The sequence below is a fragment of the Eschscholzia californica genome, unplaced genomic scaffold (assembly GCF_041429995.1).
Source record: "Eschscholzia californica isolate CP2 unplaced genomic scaffold, dmEscCali1.0.p SCAF_5, whole genome shotgun sequence".
In the NCBI taxonomy this organism is placed as follows: Eukaryota; Viridiplantae; Streptophyta; class Magnoliopsida; order Ranunculales; family Papaveraceae; genus Eschscholzia; species Eschscholzia californica.
The window spans coordinates 14256717-14276794 of NW_028238472.1; the positions used below are offsets into that span (position 1 = coordinate 14256717).

Here is a 20078-nt window from a genome sequence, read left to right on the forward strand (position 1 = left end):
CCGATCATATTTTGTACCAAAAGATTTGAATGTAAATACGGGATAATCGTGGACTGCAGTATGAATATCAATTCGGAAATAACAAACGATGTTATTCTGTTTCTCAAGCCACACGTCACGTTGTTATTAGTTCGCTATTGGGTCGCTTTTAATCTCTCATGTTAAGTAGCATTTATGTTTATTTTTTAAACCTAAATTGAAAAAATAGATAACTAACTCGATTTGAATATATATTTGATTTTCAATTGACAAACTAATGTAAATGGAAATATCAAAGAAAAAGTAACCGACACTCGTTAAATAGAACCCTGATTAAAATCTAATTATTGAGATTCCTATTGATATATAACTTACAACTTCTCTTCAAATTTTGAGAATGAGATTTTAGAGGTTGGATTTCCAGAATCAGAAGAAGCTGCAACTACGCTGAGGTAAATCAGGTAAACGGTTCAGTTAAATTAACACATAACACTAGTAATATAACAAATTACAATATTCGTTACACAAGATTATATTTTCGTGGACATTGTTTTTCATATTAGTTTTTCTTACCGTTTTTGTAAATTTCAATATGTTGTAAATAACTAGGACCATACTCAAAATCGTGGACGGCGACTACATTACTTTCATCTCAAAATTTATGTTTTTTTTTTTTTGCTATTTTACTCGTATTTCCATTATGAATATCAATTTTTTATCCTTAATTCCAAAATAATACGGTAATAACAACGAAGCCCGTAATGAGAAATGTTCTTTTTTTCATATTACGATTATAATTTCGGTTATAGCGCTTACAACAATAAAAACGTCGTCGCTATTGTTTCTCTTGTAACATTTGTTTTTGTAACTTACCCTTGAAGTAAGTCATGATTTTGCCTAAGGGTATCCCCAATGCCAAGGGCATCTATGGCCTTCCAAGCATTAGTCCATGTTGTAATTGCAAATCCTGTCACCCTTAAACTATCTGAACTTTCCAAAACCAAACTCTCCAAACCCATCCTGCAATAATAATAATAATTAATTGTCATGATTTAATGAGTTCTAACTTTAAGCATAATAATATTTATATAGAGTACCTATGAAGGCCTAGAGAAGTAGCAAGACCAGCAATCCCTGCACCAACAATAACAATATCTTTAACTATCATTTCTTTCTTTTGCTCCATTTCCATCTGCTGCAGACTCTCTCTATTTTTTTTCTATCTCTCTGTGTGTTGAGCTTGTGCTAGATTTGATGATGATAAGAGTCACAAGATCATATTTTACATATAAAAAGAAAAGGATGATTTCTATTTAGCCCCAAGAGGTGAGTAATTCACTTATTTAGTCACCAATTTTGTCCAGTGTTCCCATTTGGACACCTCTTGGTATTCTGTGTAGAGAATATTAAGTCATTATTATTTTTTTACCCTCTCCTTTTTCCTACTTCACTCTCATCTCAATCTTCTTCTTCTTCTAGGTACTAGCTCTCCTCATTCTCTCTCTCTCCGAGCAAGATTGATTTTGTAAGAATCTATGAGATGAAAAACGGGTTTCAAAAGGTGAGCCTCACTTCGCGTTTCACACGTCCTAGACTAGTGAAATCCTAATAGGATTTCATAATTGGTATCCCCCTTTGGAATTCAACTCCAAAACGAGTGACACAAACTGAAACCCTAAATTGAGATTTCAATCTCCAAATCTCTATTTTGGATTTAACTATTTACTTGTCTGATCTATTTGAAACCCCAAAAAAAATCTAATTTGAGAGTTCATGGATTTTAAAGATTTAATCTTGATAGGAGAGAGAACAAGTGAGCGAGAGAGATAGGTGAATATTGAGGAAAAATATGAATTGGGGAAGTTGATAAAGAATGAAGAGAGAAGATATAGCAAAAAAAGTAGATGAGGGTAAAACCAGAAAATAAAAACAATAATCGAACATTTTGTCACCGAGATATCAAAACAGAGGACCAAACGTGAATGCTGGATAATATTAGGGGCTACACGAGTGGGTTGGTCAGTTGGTGGCTAAATTAGAATTAACCCTATAATAGATGAGCTGATGGCGTCTGCCATTACGTAATGATGTTGATGACATCATCCAATACGTTATCACTTAAGAGTCAAGACTGTCCTCTTTTATGTTGACCTAAAGACTATCGTCTGATATTCTATGTGGATCAGGATAATGAGACGTCCATAGACATATAAATGAAGACATTCAAAAGTCCACAAATGTTGTAAACATTCCAATTTTGACATTTAAAAGAGTTATTTCCTTTTTGGCCCCCTACTTTGTGACCAGCTTCCTTCTTGACCCCCTATTTTTCATAAATTCAAATATGACCTCTTTTTTCAAGGTAACTGCCATAACTACCCTTCCACTAAATATATTTCCAAAATAAGAAAAAGATAAAAAACATCTCTCCACCTCACCTCTCTCTTCTCCGACAAGGTCGCCGTCCAGAAAAAATTTCGGGCGACAACCTTCAAAAAAAAAATTTCTCCTCTCTCTCTCTCCAAACACTCCGGCGAAGGAGTTTCCCTTCACCGTAGGCTGGTGAACCAGAACTCCGGCGAAGGGAAACCCCTTTGCCAGAGTGTTCAGAGAGAGAAGAGAAATTTTTTTTTTAAAGGTCGCTGGCAGGAAATTTTTCCGGCCGACGACCTCGTCGGAGAAGAAAGAGGTGAGGTGGAAATATGTTTTTTTAATATTGAAAATTTGTTAAGTGGAAGGGTAGCTGTGGCATTTACTTTAAAAAAAGATCATATTTGAATTTATGAAAATAGGGGACCAAGAAAGAAGCTGATCACAAAGTAGGGGGTCGAAAAAGAAATAACTCTATTTAAAATCTACACTGAGGCATTCAAATGAGAACATTTGAAAGTCCACAAATATTTGGAGCACTGTGACAATTTGTCTATGGACTCTGGTAAAGTTGTATTTTTGTAGACAATTTGATGGGTACCCGAAAATATTCCGAGAAAAAAATGTTCTCAAATGAATTGAAATCCTAATTTGTTGAAGGCGACGGTAATTATTAATACGGATAATAATTTAATGAGGACAATGAAAACTTTTATATCAACAACAAAAATAACTAAAAATAATAACGAATAATAATGAAATGATAAAAATAAAATAAATGAATAGTTTAAGAAGGAAAAATTGTTTATGGTTGATGTTGAACTTGGATTGTTTGGATCATCTAACATGTTTTTTACCAATTGAGCTACATTAGACTACTCGAGCTTAGTAAATAGTTTAAAAACAAATACTGTAATTAAAATTGAAGCCCCTTAGTTCTTTCCACTCATTCTTCCTGTGAGGCCCTTTGGCCCGAAGCGAGGCTTTTCTTGTTTCCCCTTCAGGATCGACCATGAATGTAAGAAGGATATATTTTCTCTCTCATGTACACTACGCCCTGAGATGTGCAGCAAAAAATTGAGCTTTCTGATTGTTGGGATAATCTCACATTAGTTGTGGAAGAGGCAGAGGATGAGTTTACAAATGTGGGAGAAGCCTTACCTCTTAAACTAACTTTTGGAATGAGAGAGCAGGTGCGGCCCAGATCAAAAGCAGCCAAAGCGGCTGCTTTGGGCCCCAACATACTTGAGGGGCTTCCTGGTTGGAGTTTAATAGACTAGCCCTAATAAATAGATAAAACTAGAAGCAAATTTTGCACAAAAATCAATCCGCAACTCAGTAGTTAGGGACTTCGGTTGTGTAATGATGGGCAGAGGTTCGAATCTTCCCGTAACCAATGTAATTCAATTAATTTTTTACTTGAAAAGGGCCCCTATTTTTAACTTCGCTTTGGGCCTAGAAATTGTTTTGGCCGGCCCTGTGAGAGACCCAAGAACCACGAAACACTGGTATCAGAACCCGAATATAACAATCCTCGACACAATAACTATTGAAGTTTAGAGTCAATGTGTAAGGGATTGAACCCGGATATAACAATTCTCGACACAATAACTATTGAAGTTTAGAGTCGATGTGTAAGGAAGAGATTGTTGGGATAATCTCACATTAGTTGTGGAAGGACATGGGATGGATTCATAAGTGGGGGAGAAGCCTTACATCTCAGAACTAACTTTGGGGTTGGAGGCCCAAGAACCACCCAACCCTGATTACCACATATCATTGCTGAAAAGGAAAACAATATCTTTTGTATACTTAAACAATGAAAAATGAAACCATATCATTTGATAATACACAACTCCGCCATTTCTTTATCAATGAAAACTTAATTATTGCAAATTCTACATCACAAATTGTTTCAAAATAACTTGTTATGTTCTCTGATACATACAAACTTATGTTCTTACTTCTTCGATAAGTATACAAGACCTTAAAAAGAAGAAATACAACAACAAAATCATCAATTCAGCCACAGTTTTCGAAGGTTCATCTTAATCAATTATGAATATTGTCCAAATTCATAATCTTCTGTTCTCTTAACCTTCTTTTATACGTAACTGCAACACAAAATGATTTTGAAGAAGAAGAGTGAAACTTATCCATCAGACTTAAGGTTTCCATGGAGCAAGAGGTGGTGGAGGAGTTGGAAACATTGGTGGTACCGCTGAGAATATCGTGTTTTTATCAATCGGAGTTGTAACTTTGCCTTCGCCCGATAAAGCTACAAGTGCAGCAACAAGTCCCGCATTTCCTGCAAGTGTTGGCTCCGTATAATTGTAGTTTGTACGAACATCACGAAACCCATCAAATTTATCAGGTCCGGCAACCATGGCTCCGACAATTGTATTAGGGTTGGGCTTTGAACTGTCCCTCCATTTCCATCCTCCTTTACAATTATACTTCACTCTATTTTTCGGAATCGATGCTCCTCTATGGTGAACATGTTTCGGGTACTTCTTTCCGTAACCAACTAGGTAGCTCATTTTCCGAGGATTCTTACCGAGGATGTAATCAATCTGACAAAACCAACACAATAAATAGCATTCTTATTAAATTTTCTATAAATGTTGTTTTTGTTTGGAAGAATGCTACAAATCATTTACAGTTTTACTTCGAGTCATACCAATGAATTGGTGGCACAATATATACCGGTTGATCGAAGTACGTGGTCAAGGTGATGCCAGATATGTTTTTGAGTCAAACTCTGATTATGACTCTAGGGAAAAGAAGCATTTCTCTTTTGTTGCCCGGGGACCAAGTATGTTTGGAACCACTCAAAAATGAAAAATAAGATTTGACAACATACCTGAGTTTTGGCAAAATCACGAAGGGCATTAGTTGAAAAGAAGTTGGGCCCACAATACCATCCTGGCGTATCCGCAGCATCAAGATAATCAGCGTATAAAGTAGCCAAAAAGGCTGCATTGACTACATATTGAAGAGGTTGAGGTCTTCCATGATTTAGTTGTATCAAACCTCCTGCAACGATCCCAAATACTCGAACATGTTAGAATAATATATTATGGACTTTAAGACAACATATATCTTTGGGCCTCTCACTTCAACGTTCTTGTTGGGCTCGATTTCTAGCTTTCGTGTCTAACTTAAATGACTACCTATAATGCAAAAACTCATACATGTACGAGTGAGGGATGGCTAAAGGGCCAAAATGAGTAAATAACCATGTAACTCTTTGTCTTAAGTCGTACATGTCATGATTTTCACTTTGTGAGCATTACGATATGATCAATCAAAATGAGGGAAAAGACGAACCTCTCGTTCGGTTAAAGCTGGTGAAAACTGGTAAGTACGAACACATGATTATACTGGTCTGATTGTGGAAAGTGCTTAACATATCCTCGTAGGGGTATCCAGGACTCAAGAATAGTCTTAATCTACTGAGAAGGACCTGCAAAATAAAAATAAAAATAATCAACATCAAGCTAGTCAGACGAATATTAAGCACTGTTACAAGCCCAAGCCCGAGGTGGTTTCCAATGTTTAAGCGATAACCGCCAAGGTCTCGAGCTGAAATAGCAAAGATAGTGAGCCATAATCTTGAAGGCCCAAATAGCATGAAAGAATAAGCCATTTACTTACTTGAACACCAGCAAGCTTGTTGTCCCAACTAAACACACCATAATCAGGCCCGCCCCAAAAAGCACCGGCATGTTTTGCTAAACCTCGTGTTGTAGCTAACGAGAGGTACGAGGAATTTCCAGTAGCGTAATATAGCCAAGCTCCGCCCCACAAAAACTCGTCCCAGTAACTAGTTGAATTATAGAAAAGCGAAGGGTCTGAACCTCCACCACTATACCTTCCTCTTTGAGTCCTTGCAAACCTATATAAAGTCGAAGCACCGTGGACTAGCTTTTGTGAGTAGGTTTTGCTGTCTTTAAACACGATCGATGCAGAAGCTAAAGCAGCAGCCATTTCAGCAGCAAGATCAGAACAACTATGGCATTCATATACTTTCCTATCATAATCGATGTCCTCAGGCCTCTCCCAACAATAATGGTCATTTGGTGTAGTACTCCCTCCCGAAGTATCCCCTGTTCCAACCTACATGACAAAGAAGAAAATGAGATTTATGTGTTACCACCCGACCAAGTCGGGTTTCACAAATTACATCAGTTTCCAAATGCCTAACTTAGACTCTTGGAGTGTTCGCTGTACCAGGAAGAAATTAACAACCGCAAAACACGGATCATACTCTAGAGTTGGTACATCCACATTTTTTTTTACTTTTGGGGTAAAAGATTTTTGATTGTCGAAGATATGCCAAATCAAACACAGACAGAATTTTCAGGTCAATTGTTAATTATCTTTTTTCATAGTTCAAATGAACGCAAGTTCTAAGATATTCCTAAAAGCAATCGAAAAGTGGGACCAATGTGTAGAGTATAACAACCAACCCTTAATCAACTAAAGAATAGTTGTACGGAAAGTCGGCAACAGATCGTTCAAGTAACTAGCAAACCTAATCACGCTTATCAGAATTCCATTCTAGATATTGTATCTTCCACAAGATTGATTTACTCTTGGTTTCAATTTTGGGACTAGATTTTGTTTTCGTATGAACTGAAATGAACATTTTAAGGCAACATGCATGGAAATATCCCTTTACTTTTACTGGAACAATAACAATAAAAGAAGTAAGCAAGCGACGAAAATTTTAGTACAACCAATATACCTGTGCATAGATCTTGTCGATGGTATCAGCAGAATTATTGAAGGTTTTCAAGAGGTAATCAGTACCCCACTTGATAAGTTCCTTGACATGGTTGAGTTCACCAGCAGCTTCATATTTAGCACTATATTCAATGACACTCCAACTCAACATTGTCATGGCGAAAGAAGCAGGGAAGTTGAATTTGATTCCATCTCCTGCATCATAAAATCCACCAACTAGATTCTTGCTGACTGAATTATCCGACATTCCGTCTTTCATGCCAGAGTTACCCCTCCATGAAACATTATTATGTTTTGGTAATGGTCCAGCTGCAAGAAGAAATGTCAAGGAAGATATGAGATTGGGCCCCTCATATCATAAATTAAGCATCAAGAAAACTATTAGTACAAAACATTACTGTAGTTATACTACAAGATCTCATTATGCCGACACATTTTTCTACAATAATTCAATCCGTTATTTTTAATCGATCCGAAACAACGGAACCCACAAAAATAGAATTTGTAGTGTAATTGTTGTAAGTTTTACTCATTTCGACCTTGTTTTTTCAAAGATTCATTAGATAATACATAATGATATTACATCATGCAAACTAACCTTGAAGACTCTTGAAATAAACCTCAAGATCATTATGACTACCTACTTTGTTAATACCTATAAATTACATCGAGCAAAATTTGATGGAAACCATACTCCCAAATATTGATCCCGTGACATCGTGGTCTTTTCGAGGGATGCACAACCAGTTGCACTACAACCGGACGTTCTACCCATTTAGACCTAATTGACATATTAGAAGACTACAAAATTAGACCAACTCCAGGTCTAGGGTAGGTCATAAATACCGTTTTTTTTTTGCAATTAAATAACGGTTAATATGATCTACTGTTACACCAACATTTTACTGTTTTCCAAACATGGGTTTACTTCAATTAATAAGATCTGAGTATAAATCACAACAATTTTCCTAATTCGGAAATAACCCACTAAAATTAAGCTAATTGGGCGGATTACTTCAATTAATAAGATCTGAGTATAAATCACAACAATTTTCCTAATTCGGCAATAACCCACTAAAATTGAGCTAATGGGTTTACTTCAATTAATCAGATCTGAATAAAAATTGCACCAATTTCCCAAATTAGGCAAGAACCCACTAAAATTGAGCTAATGGGGAGGGGATTACTTCAATTAATCAGATCTGAGTATAATAAATTGCACCAATTAATTTCCCAAATTAGGCAATAACCCACTAAAATTGAGCTAAAAAAACACCCAATTGAGTAAACGGATTCCTGTAATGAAAACCAGAAATCAAGCAATAATAAATAATTAAGAGAGAGAGAGAATGAGAGAGACTTACAGCGTTGGGCATTGAAGAACATGAGAGCTTTATGAAGAGCTTGAGTATAATTATCAGGAGGAGGATCATGATGATGATGACGAGGAACAGTTTTAACAATTAGGGTAATTAAACCAGCAAGAAAAGCAGAAACAAGTAAAGTAGCAATAGTCCAAACAAAGATCTTACGACTAACAATAATACAACCAAGATCTACATATTTTTTCTTTTTTTGTTCACCTGGACCTAATAACCAACTTTGTTGTGTTTCATCTAATGGTCTTGATAAAGCTGCTCTATCAAAATCTTGTAAATTTCTACTTCTATCTTCATCTGTTGCTGAATCTGCTGCATTTATCTCTAATGGACCTCCCCAATCTCTTCCATACATTTTTTATTTTATTTTTTAAACCTCCCCCTCCTCCCCTTTTCTTTCCTTTACTCTCTCTATATATATCCTTCTTCTTCTTGTTTGTGATTAGAACATGAAGATTGCAAATTAATACTAAACTTGTAGAAACAGAAAGAGAGATAGAGATCTAGAGAGAGAGAGAAAGTGTTTTTGATTGGTGATAATGGAGGGGTGGGAGGAGGAAGAAGTGGAAGTTAATATCTTCTTCACTATCTTCCTTCCTTCCTTCCTAATGGAGTTAAGAACTACTAGCTGGTAGTAGTAGTTTATTTATTAATTTTTATTTAAGTGGTGTCTATTTTTCTTTCTTTTTTTTTTTCTTTTGATTGTCGGTGATGTTGACTTGTCTGCTGTATTTCTGAAATTCTGTGCACTCATTTTTAATGTGGGTAAACAAAACCTAGTATATGATCTAACTAACTTAGTTATGGGTTAATTCTATTTTGGGCCACTAAAGTTGACCAACTAACCAAAGTGGCGCCTAAAGATGACCCCCATCCAGTAGAACCCCCAAACAGTTTTTCTACTCTGACACTAATGACATTACTTTTTCGTTACCAATTTGTCCTTGTGATATTTTTCCAATTAATTTTTTCGCTCTAATTGATACCTTCTTCTTACTCTAGTTAATTGATATTCTTCTATCTCTAATTAATTGTATTCTTCTATCTCCATCATCTTCAATATTAGTTCTTATGTGATTCATTACCGTCACCTTCACCATTTTTTCTACTTCATAACTTATCTTGTGGATCTTTTTATCTCATTTATTTTCTCTATCATCTCTTGGTCACGCTAAATCTTCTTTCAATGACTTCTCATCATCATCATGTAGTCATCATCACCATCTTCATCGTCGTCATTATTATATTAGTTTTATTGATTCAAGAGTTTTTTAGTTGGAAAGAAATGCAATCATTCATCTTGGATTTGAGTGACGCTTCACTCTTAGGAGGTCATTCTGGTAAGTTGATCATGTTTGGGGACCAAAATGAAATTAACCCTCCATCTATTTTCAACCATGTGGTTTTTATTCTATAATAGGTTTCCTAATACAATTGTTCTCTTCATATTATATAGAATAAAAATGATACATTCCTACTTTTTTTTTGAAAGGATACATTTCTACTTAACATAATTGATCTTACTTCTCTTTTTCTTCTTATTACTCTTCATCTTTTTGTCTCTTAAGGAGTATTTGGTGTCTACTCAATATCAAATTTCAATGTAATATCTTAATTAGATTAGGTTTTGTTCTAAGTATTGGTGCTTTTATTACTTTCTAAAAAAAACTTAAGGCCAAGTAGTAGATTGAGACGAGAGCTACACCTACCGCTTTTTAGTCTTTTTTTTTTTTGATGAGACCGCTTTTTAGTCTTCATGGACATTTATAATCTAATAAATCACTTACAAAAGATTAAATAAATCAAGATATTTTGTATTTTTATATAACAAAATCTAATAATGGTTCAAAACATATCTGAATCATGAATAACTCAACATCATTTTTACTGTAATTCTGTTATACATACAAGAAGTTAAACGATCTCGGACAATGTTGAGTAAAAGAATATTTCGATCTATTATCTTAAACATTTTTGAAGTACATCGATCTTGTTTCCATATCCCCTCCCCCAAACAAAAGCTTCAGGTACATGAAAAAGTATAAAACAAAAGAAAAGAAAATAAGTGAACTTAGGGATGTAGTCCACACTGGAATTCAACATTCCCTCCTACATTTGCAATGAAAAAATAAAAAATATCCCCTCCTACAAAAAAGCCAACGTTTGGTTGGATCTCTGTTCTTTGACTAACGGATGGTGATTGTGGACTAACGTGGGCTAACGGAGCAGTTGGTGCGTCGGTGATTTGTCCAGATCTGTGGTTGTTGTTTTATGTAGGCCATGTGAGTGTGCCAGAACGTCAAATGAAGCTTCCAATTAATCATTCACTACTATTACTTTAATATAATCTTGTTTAATTACACATTCTCGTATTTTTTTTGAAGGGTTATTTCCTAATACCCCAAACTTTGTGACCAGCTTCCTGCCTAGCGCCCTACTTTAATAAAAATATCTAGATGATCCCCTTTTTCAATTACAGTTATAACACCGTTAACTAGTCATCATTTATCTCTCTTCTATCTCGTCACCTCTCTCTGCCACTTCGTCTTATTGCCACCTCATCGTCTTCATTAGCGAAGGTCGCCTACCAGCCAAATTTCCGGCCGACGACTTTCAAACATAAAAAAAATCCCCCTCTATCTAATTTTTTCTTATTCCTCTCTCTCTAAATACTCTGGTGAAGGGGGTTTCCATTCGCCGGAGGTCTGTCGAACATACCATTAAAGGTTTGCTCGACAGACTTATGAAGGTTTGCGAACAAACCTTCAATAGTCTGTTCGCAGATCTATGAAGGTCTGCGAACAGACCATTGAAGGTCTATTCGCAGACCTTCATAGGTCTGTCGAACATATCTTCAATGGTCTGTCGAATAGATCTTCAATGGTCTGTTGGGTTACATTTTTTTTTAGAGAGAGATGAGAGAGAAAAAATAATAAATTTTTTTTTTATGTTTGAAGGTCGTCGGTCGGCGACCTTCGTCGGTGAAGATGATGAGGTGGCAGAGAGAGGAGATGAGATGGAGGAGAGAGAAATGATGTCTAGTTAACGGTGTTATAACGGAATCTGAAAAAGGGAGTCATCTGGGTATTTTTGATAAAGTAACGGGTTAGGCAGGAAGCTGGTCACAAAATTGGGGGCTATTTGGAAAATAATTTTTTTGATAAAGTATGGAGCTATGTAGGAAGCTGGTCACAAAGTTAGGGGCTATTTGAGAAATAACCCTAAAAAAATCAAAATTACATAAAACAAACCTTAACATCAAATACTCCTCTCTAAAAAAAAATATGGGTGGATCCATATATTTATACATAGTACCAATGTTGGTACGACTATGAGTCTATGACTCTATGAGTACCATAAAATTACAATCATACGGGAATGGTCCTATGCTTACAATTTTGCTAAAAGAGTAAACATATTTTTCGATTTATGTCAACATCATTGATTGGGTTGTTGGAGTATTTAAGAAGATTAAGTTAAAAATATCAATAGTACTCACTCAGAAGCTGACAATAAAATATGAGTGAGCATCGACTCACATGATAATGGCATACTACTATGATCACGAATAATGTTATTAATATCGCATAATTGTCTCTCTAATTCAACTACTATAAATTCGAAGTTCTATGTTGCAAAATTTGCATGCATCAACCAAATAGGTGGTAACCTAATATTAGCAGCGACTGAGCTGATCCGGTATACTTTCCTAACAATAAGATATGAGTGAGCATCGACTCACATGATAATGGCATACTACTGTGATCACGAATAATGTTATTAATGTCGTATAATTGTCTCTCTAATTCAACTACAATAAATTCGAAGTTGTATGTTGCAAAATTTGCATGCATCAACCAAATAGGTGGTAACCTAAAATTTGCAGCGACTGAGCTCATCCAGTATACTTTCCTAGCAATAAAATCGTTGAACTTTTCTAAGAGATCATGTTCAACAAAATAAAAATAAAAATAAAAATAAAAATAAAAATAGGAAATCAAGTATAATTATTTCTTCTTACGAGGTGATCTGAACCAATGTTTCATGAAGAAAAAATCACTTATCGTGATTGAGATACACACAAATTTGTGTATCTGATTTTTTTGATTTCTCTTATTAATTTAATAATTCAACAGATTTAGTTTTACTATTTCGAAATTTCATACACTAACAGCGGTACACTCAAAATAATTAATTAGAAAGTATTTGTGAAGGTCCAAAATGGACCATAATGGCACCATAAGTCCACTATTAACACAAAATAGGTCAGAAGTCTAAAAAAATTACAGATTTTAAAACGTAACAAAACAAATCATTTTTGCGTTTATCGAGATTTATCAAGAAAATCATTTTTGCATGACATCGTTACCTTATTGGATTACACAAAACATCTGTTGAATTTCACGCAATTTAGTTTGCGTTGCGTAAAAAAAATCCCTATTTCTACCTATATGTACACAATCACTACACAATCAACACATTAGTAATAAATTTGTGTGTTTTTCTTTTTTGTTGAACAATAAATTTGTGTATTTAAAAAGAACAAACTGTTTGTCTATTTTATTTAAGTTTGAATCTTAGGGGGGGGTAGTGGAGCGGGACTTTCACAGACTTTCATAGACAAAATGTCCCGTAGACATTTCAAGACATTTCGGATGAGTTATTATAGACAACATGTGTTCATAGACATTTTCAAGACATTGAGAGTTTGTAGACAAAATGTCTTTATAGACATTTCAAGACATTTGATCCATAGACAAAATGTCCTGGGGACATTTTAAGATCTTGAGTCCATTGACAAAATGTGTAATGCATATTATATTTGTGCTAATCAAAAATATATTTTTCGACTTTTGTAGACATCTGTGAATATTTGTGGACATTGATGGACATTCGGTAGACATTTATTATTTTAATATTATTATTATTATTTAATCACATGAAATAATATATTAATACTAACATTTCAAAAATATATTTTTCGACTTTCGTAAACATCTGTGAATATTTGTGGACATTGATGGACATTTGGTAGATATTTATTATTTTAATATTATTATCATTTTTTTAATTACATGAAATAATATATTTATACTAACATTTCAAAAATATATTTTTCGACTTTCGTAGACATCTGTAAATATTGTGGACATTGATGGACATTTGGTAGACATTTACTATTTTAATATTATTATTATTGTTTAATCACATGAAATAATATGTTTATACTAACATTTCAAAAATATATTTTTCGACTTTCGTAGACATCTGTGAATATTTGGGGACATTGATGGACATTTGGTAGACATTTATTATTTTAATATTATTATTATTGTTTAATCACATGAAATAATATATTTATACTAACATTTCAAAAATATATTTTTCGACTTTCGTAAACATCTGTGAATATTTGTGGACATTGATGGACATTTGGTAGACATTTATTATTTTAATATTATTATTGTTGTTTGATCACATGATGGACTTCAAATGTCTCTTGTTTTTTGAAAGACATTTTGGCTTCCAAATTTGTCCCAAATCCTTCACAAATTCATCAAACTATGAAGTCCACCAAAGTCTGGGACATATTTTGTCTACAATCGAATGCCTCGGACTTTCATAGACTCTCAAATGTCTGGATTTGAATGCCTCAGACTTTCGTGGACTCTCAAATGTCTGGATTTGAATGCCTCAGACTTTCGTGGACTCTCAAATGTCTGGATTTGAATGCCTCAGACTTTCGCGGACTCTCAAGAGTCCGCGAAAGTCTTGCTCCACTACCCCCCCCTTAAACTCAATTTATATTTGATTTTGGACTTTGTGTCGGTATAAAGTCGTGGTTGGGTCCGTTCGAGAGGACCCACCAAAGCCCATACTCGTTTCTCTTGGTTGGTGAAAGGTAATGCATCTTCATCTTCACTACCTAATGAGGTATCCCTTTTTCCTCCCTTACAAGCCAAGAAGATATTTTCCTTTAGTATTGTTTATCTTCGAGGAATAAATTTCAACCAAAAAGAAAATAACACTTCAACTTAGAATGAATACCTCTTTCAACAAAAAAAAAAAAAAAAAAACTTAAAATGAATACCTAGATTTAGCATGTCTTTCATTTTTTTCAAACAGCCATAAAAGTAGGTTTTAGACCTAATTGTTTCATAAAAATATATATAACAAGAAAACTGTTTGTTGGCATACATAAATTGGTATGTTTAGGTGACCACGGAAATGGTGGGGACAGGGATTGTCTCAAAAATGAAATAATCAAAATTTTCTCTTTGTAGTGTACTCAGACCTAGGATTTCTAATAAGATCTTTATCAATTTGGATTTAGTATGAATCAAAAGTCCTTGGTCTGTTTGACAACAAAAAAATCTTAAGATTCTCTCTTTTGCTCATGAAGTGATTTTTTGTCAAGGTAACATACTAATTTAATTTCCAGGTGTTACAAATTAGAAAAAAAAAATATGGAGGGCTTCCATTAGTGGTAACCCTCTTAGAAAGAGAAGAAGAAGATGATGGAACTAAAAAATAAGAAGAAACAATAGAGACAGAAGAAAAAAGCAAAATAATACCATTGGAATGTAAAAAACATGACTTAAAACAAAAAGAAACCATTTCTGCATTTCTCATACTTTAGGAGATCACGCGAAAAACTTGTCATACTTTTGAGGGCCCCTATAGAAATAACTCTATTAATAATTTAATATAATCTTGTATAATTAAACTTTATGGGTTCTTTACTTAACCAAATTTTGGTATTTTAAGTTTTTTATCTGTAACTTTTTACAATGATTTTGTGAAAAGAAAATAAAATATTGAACAAGGAAAAAAAACATACAGTACCATCAGATTCTCCCCTCTTAGAAGTTTGGGTGGATTTTGTTTTTATTTGTCTATTGACAATTTTATATTGGAGAAGCCGTGTCTTCAATCCAAAGACTAGGACACTAAAATATCAGTGGCTCAATGCCTACGATAATAGTAGTTCATACGGTGCTATTATGATTACGAATAATGTTGTAGACATTGTAAAATTGTTTTTCTAATTCAACTATTCTAAATTGATTTTACAGTAAGGCGTAATCGCGAGTCCGTACTTACAACTATATCTTCTTAGAAAGAGATCTAAACTAGTGTTTCATTAAGACAATTAAATTTTAGCTAAACACGATCCAGAGGTGTGCAAAACAACCATGTACATATTCAATTGCTTGGGTTATTGTTGGTTTCTCTACAAAATTTATTAATACTACATATATAAGAATTATGTATCTAATGGCCAACTTTTCATATTTTCATTGGCCCCCTAAAGCAAATATAATTTCTTCCTAAATGTCATAGAAAGAAAATCTTTTCAATGGTGAGGTGTGTGTGTCCATTGAAGAGGACCCACCAACGGCTGTGAGCCCATTCATAGTCGTTTCTTTTGGTTGGTGAAAGGTCCTTTGCATCTTCATCTTCACTATTTAATGAGGGTATCCTGTCTTTCCTCCCTTACAAGCTAAGAAGATATTTTCCTTTAGGGTCCGTTTCATACGTGTGAAAATAAGGTACGAAAATTACGAAAATCGATTTTCCACCGTTTGGTTGGGTCTAATAGTGGGAAAGTGCAATTCTTATGGGAAAAAATAGTTGGAAAAAGTCCTAAAAAATTTTACGACGAAAAAGGTGAGAAAGGGCTTTTCTTACCCACACCATGTCGCGCTCTCTCTCCTCCCGTGAAAAAACTTGCGCTCCATCTCTCTCCCGCCTAAATTCTTCCATCTCCCGCGTAAGTTTCCCTAATCTTCAGACTTTCTTTTCCTTTATTAATCCCTTTTTCTCCCTCAATCCATTAAAAAAACCCTAAATCTTTTGATTCCCTATTAATCACTTTCTCTTATTCAATCCATTAAAGGAGTCAAGAGAAGACAAATAGAGCAAGTAATAATCCCATCATTCTATCTCTAAACCTCTGTTCTTCATGATTGTTTTGTCATAATATATCAAAATCGAAAAGCAGTATACCCATTTGGATCAACTTTGATCAGCTTAGGTATTGTTCTTGGATTTTGATCAGCTATGATAGAAAAAGTTGTCGTAGGTCAAATGTTTTTATTTAGTATCAACAAGTAAGCAATATATCCAATGTATATTACAAACAAGTCAATGGTAAATCTATGAGCCAAATTTATAAGAGATTTTACAAAAAAAATCTTGAATACTTCTACCTTAGATGTATCAACAGTAAGCAACAAATCTAGCAAACAACTTAGATTATGATTTTGGTCAAGTTCTGAAATGTTTCTATTTTGTTTCTATATTAGATTTGCACTATCAACTAGTAAGCAGTAAATCTAACACATACCTATCTTCATGAATTTGCAATACACATCTTTCTATCTTGTTTGTATCTTGTTGCTATATTAGTTTTGCAATAACCATATTTCCATTGGTATGAATTTATGAGAAATTTTTGCTTTTGGATGCTTATTAGGTGTTTGTTATATTTACTAAACCAATTTTTGGACTAGTATTTCAGAATTATGTGTCCTTAAGGTGTAGAAATTTTAAATATATGTGTTTGATGACTAGTATTTCAGAATTATGTGTCCTTAAGGTGTAGAAATTTTAAATATATGTGTTTGATTGATCTCATGTAGCCTAGATTATATTGAAGCCAGCTCTTATTTTTTTTTTCCATGTATAACAGTTGTGGTTGATGAGTATGGCTCAAATGCACCACCAACCCTTCGTAGATGGCAGCGGAAAAGGGAAACAACATGTGCGGTGGACTAATGAAATGGATAGACTCATGATTGATGTTCTGATTGAACAGCTTGCCCAGGGGAATAAAGGAGATAATGGATGGAAACAAGTTGCATATCATGCAGTATGTGGTAAGATAAAAGAATCAGTCGGCATAAACATTACAATAGGTAATATACGGAACCGACTTAAGACATGGCGGACACATCACTTAGCAGTAAAAGCGTTGATAGATCTCAGCGGGTTTGGAATTTGTCCTATTAATCATACACTTAAAGCCGATGATTCCGTGTGGTCCGACTATCTCAAGGTATGTTTTATTCTTTTATGAAAACTATACTGTTGTGGTTTGTTTCGTACTTCTTTTTTTTATGTGTAAGCAAAAAAGAAGTATCGCCATGAGAACAAATGTGAGATTGGAGAGAGTATGCAGTGAGTGAAAGAGGTGGAGAAAATGTTTGTGTTTGTTATGTTCATCTTTTTTGTTATTTTTTGTCTAAGCAGGGAACAACACAAGTTGTTTTTGCTGGTTGTTGACTGTTCTTGAATGACATATACATTCTTACTTGTTTGTAATATCTTGCATGACAGGTTTAAAGTTAATTGTTAAGGGATACTGTTAAACAACAGTTTTGTTGACGCAAACATATCTTAATATAATGATGCTACTTCTTTACTTGTTTGTCATATTTTGTAGCACAGGTTCATCGTCAAGCTCAAAAGTATTGAAACATGAACTTAACAAACTGGGATGAGATTGCTTCACTAGTTGGCGCAGATCAAGCAACTGGATCATTTTCAATGACACCCGGACAAGCTGAAGTTGATATATCAGATGTTCCTGATACACCTATCTCTGGTCCCAGTATGGAAGAAGTGGACAAAGATATTTTTCATGATGGACGAGGTAGAACAACTTGAATGGTGCAAGCTACGGTTTGGGTCGTGATACTTTCTGAAGAATAGTTTTGGTATGAGATGCTTATGGTACTAGTTTGTGGTGGAAATACACAATACTTTTTGTAGTTTTTTGTGAATAGGTATGTAGCATTTTGTGCATAGGACAATGTCATATGATAGGTGTGCTACCTGAATAGCATTAGCCTGAAAAACTACGTTACTATGAATACTAGTATTTAATCTAAATGTTTATTTTGTTATGTCTAAATTCATATGTTGTTACATTACTAGTATTTAATCTAAATGTCTATTTTGTTATATCTAAATGTCTATCTTGCGGATCAATGTCGATTCATATACTAAAATGGTGATCTCGGAAAATGTTGTGTAATAATCTAAAATCGAAATCGAAGGGCTTATTGATAATCTAAAACCTTCGAATGAATAGGACTTCATCCCGCATATTGTGTTATAATCTAAAATCGAAGGGCTTATGTGACGGAAGGTTTGTAACAATTGAAGAACAAGTTGCAATGTTCCTCTTTGTTATCGGCCATGACGTCAAGAATCAAAATGGAAACTTAATTTTTATTCGTTCAGGAGAGACAGTAAGTCGTTATTTTAATCAACCCATGGTGCATGAGAGTAGGAACTTCATATTTTGTTTCACTACTTCACAATTTTACCAAAAACTTGAATTTGAATTTCTCGCGAAAATTCAGGGTTGTATCAAACGCTTAAATTTGCATTTTACCATGTTAAAATGACTTTCTTTCCTGTGAGAAAGAAAACGATTTTCTTACTCGGACTTTCTAACGTATCAAACGGACCCTTAGTATTATTTATCTTTACCATATGATAAGGGAATACACTTTGACGAATACTTTTTTGACTTAGTTAGAAATTCAAAACTTGTTAAGATTTCAAATAGAGAAATTGGTAAATTATTGTATGAGAGGAAAATTGCATCTCTTAAGGAATTTCTAAATAAAAATCTTGATATATGATATGTTAAAAATAGTCTTCGGAAACAAATAAAGGGATGGAGGTTAGAGGCTTGAAACATGTACTAGGTACACTTTCCTTAAACATTATTTATCCCCTCCCGATCCAGATTACTTGAAGTTACGAGGTAAATGCTTCCAAGATACGCTAAACCTTTGTGAAATCAAAACCGCTATTACTTCCTCCAATATTTCCCTCCACTCCCCTAGCTCGTCTGGTAATGTGGCTTTGCCACATTATCAACATGGTGGCAAGGAACAAAAGGAGTGACGGAAGCACGAACTAATGAGTTTTTCTTGACTTATCTATTTCTGGTCCCTAGAGTATATCCTTATTTATAAACTAGTCTCCCTATTTATAATCAGCCTCGACTCTGGAGTGTTGATTTATCTCTGGGTTGTTGATTTATCTCTGGAGTCTAGGTCTTAACCCCATTTAAAATTGGTTTTTAGTATGAACCTCTAATAATCAATTCCTCTTTTTATTTTCATAATTGGTCTTAGGTTTTATTTTCATTTGAATTTCTAAGTTTCTCGGAATGTCAGGTAATTTGGGGAAATAAAGAAATTTTCCTGAGTAGAAAGATTTGAGCGGAAACAAATTTTTTTTTTAAAATTTTTTGTTCCCTCCAAACACTTAAACCATTCTTCCCCTTACATCCCTCTTCTTCTTCTCCCACTACCACCATCAACTCCGACGACCTCCCAACACAAATTTCGACGACACTCCCACCATCTTCGGCGACACTTCTTCCTCTCTCATGTTTTTTTCGACGACAAGGAATCCGGCGAAAGAGCTCATTCCTTTCGCCCTTTCCTTTTGCCGGAGATAGAGAGAAAAGATAGGGAAAAGAGGAAGAGAGAAAGAGAAGAGAAAGAGAGAGAAAAGAAAGAGAAGAGAGGGAAAGAGAGAGAAGACAAAGAGAAGAGAGATGAAAAATCTGTT

General features: G+C 34.4%; 1 protein-coding gene across 1 annotated transcript; it reads right to left on the reverse strand.

Moving 5' to 3' along the window:
- Nucleotides 1–4189: 4189 nt before the first annotated feature.
- On the reverse strand, nucleotides 4190–9093 carry LOC147537298 (endoglucanase 25-like). The gene is made up of 6 exons (XM_086643415.1): nucleotides 8463–9093; nucleotides 7100–7407; nucleotides 6007–6468; nucleotides 5680–5815; nucleotides 5213–5385; nucleotides 4190–4922 (listed from the first exon to the last, which is right to left on the reverse strand). The coding sequence occupies exons 1-6, from the start codon at nucleotides 8830–8832 to the stop codon at nucleotides 4515–4517; spliced, it is 1857 nt and encodes a 618-aa protein (XP_086499541.1). The 5' UTR covers nucleotides 8833–9093; the 3' UTR covers nucleotides 4190–4514.
- Between the last annotated feature and the right edge of the window lie 10985 nt (nucleotides 9094–20078).

Bases quoted from the DNA above. Each gene is read 5' to 3' on its own strand.
- LOC147537298 (XM_086643415.1), bottom strand. From the start codon at position 8,832: ATGTATGGAAGAGATTGGGGAGGTCCATTAGAGATAAATGCAGCAGAT. The intron at 5,816-6,006 runs GTAAGTAAATGG...TTTATTTTGCAG, and splicing joins ACAAGCTTGCTGGTGTTCAA to GTCCTTCTCAGTAGATTAAG. The intron at 5,386-5,679 runs GTTCGTCTTTTC...GGATCGTTGCAG, and splicing joins CAGCTTTAACCGAACGAGAG to GAGGTTTGATACAACTAAAT.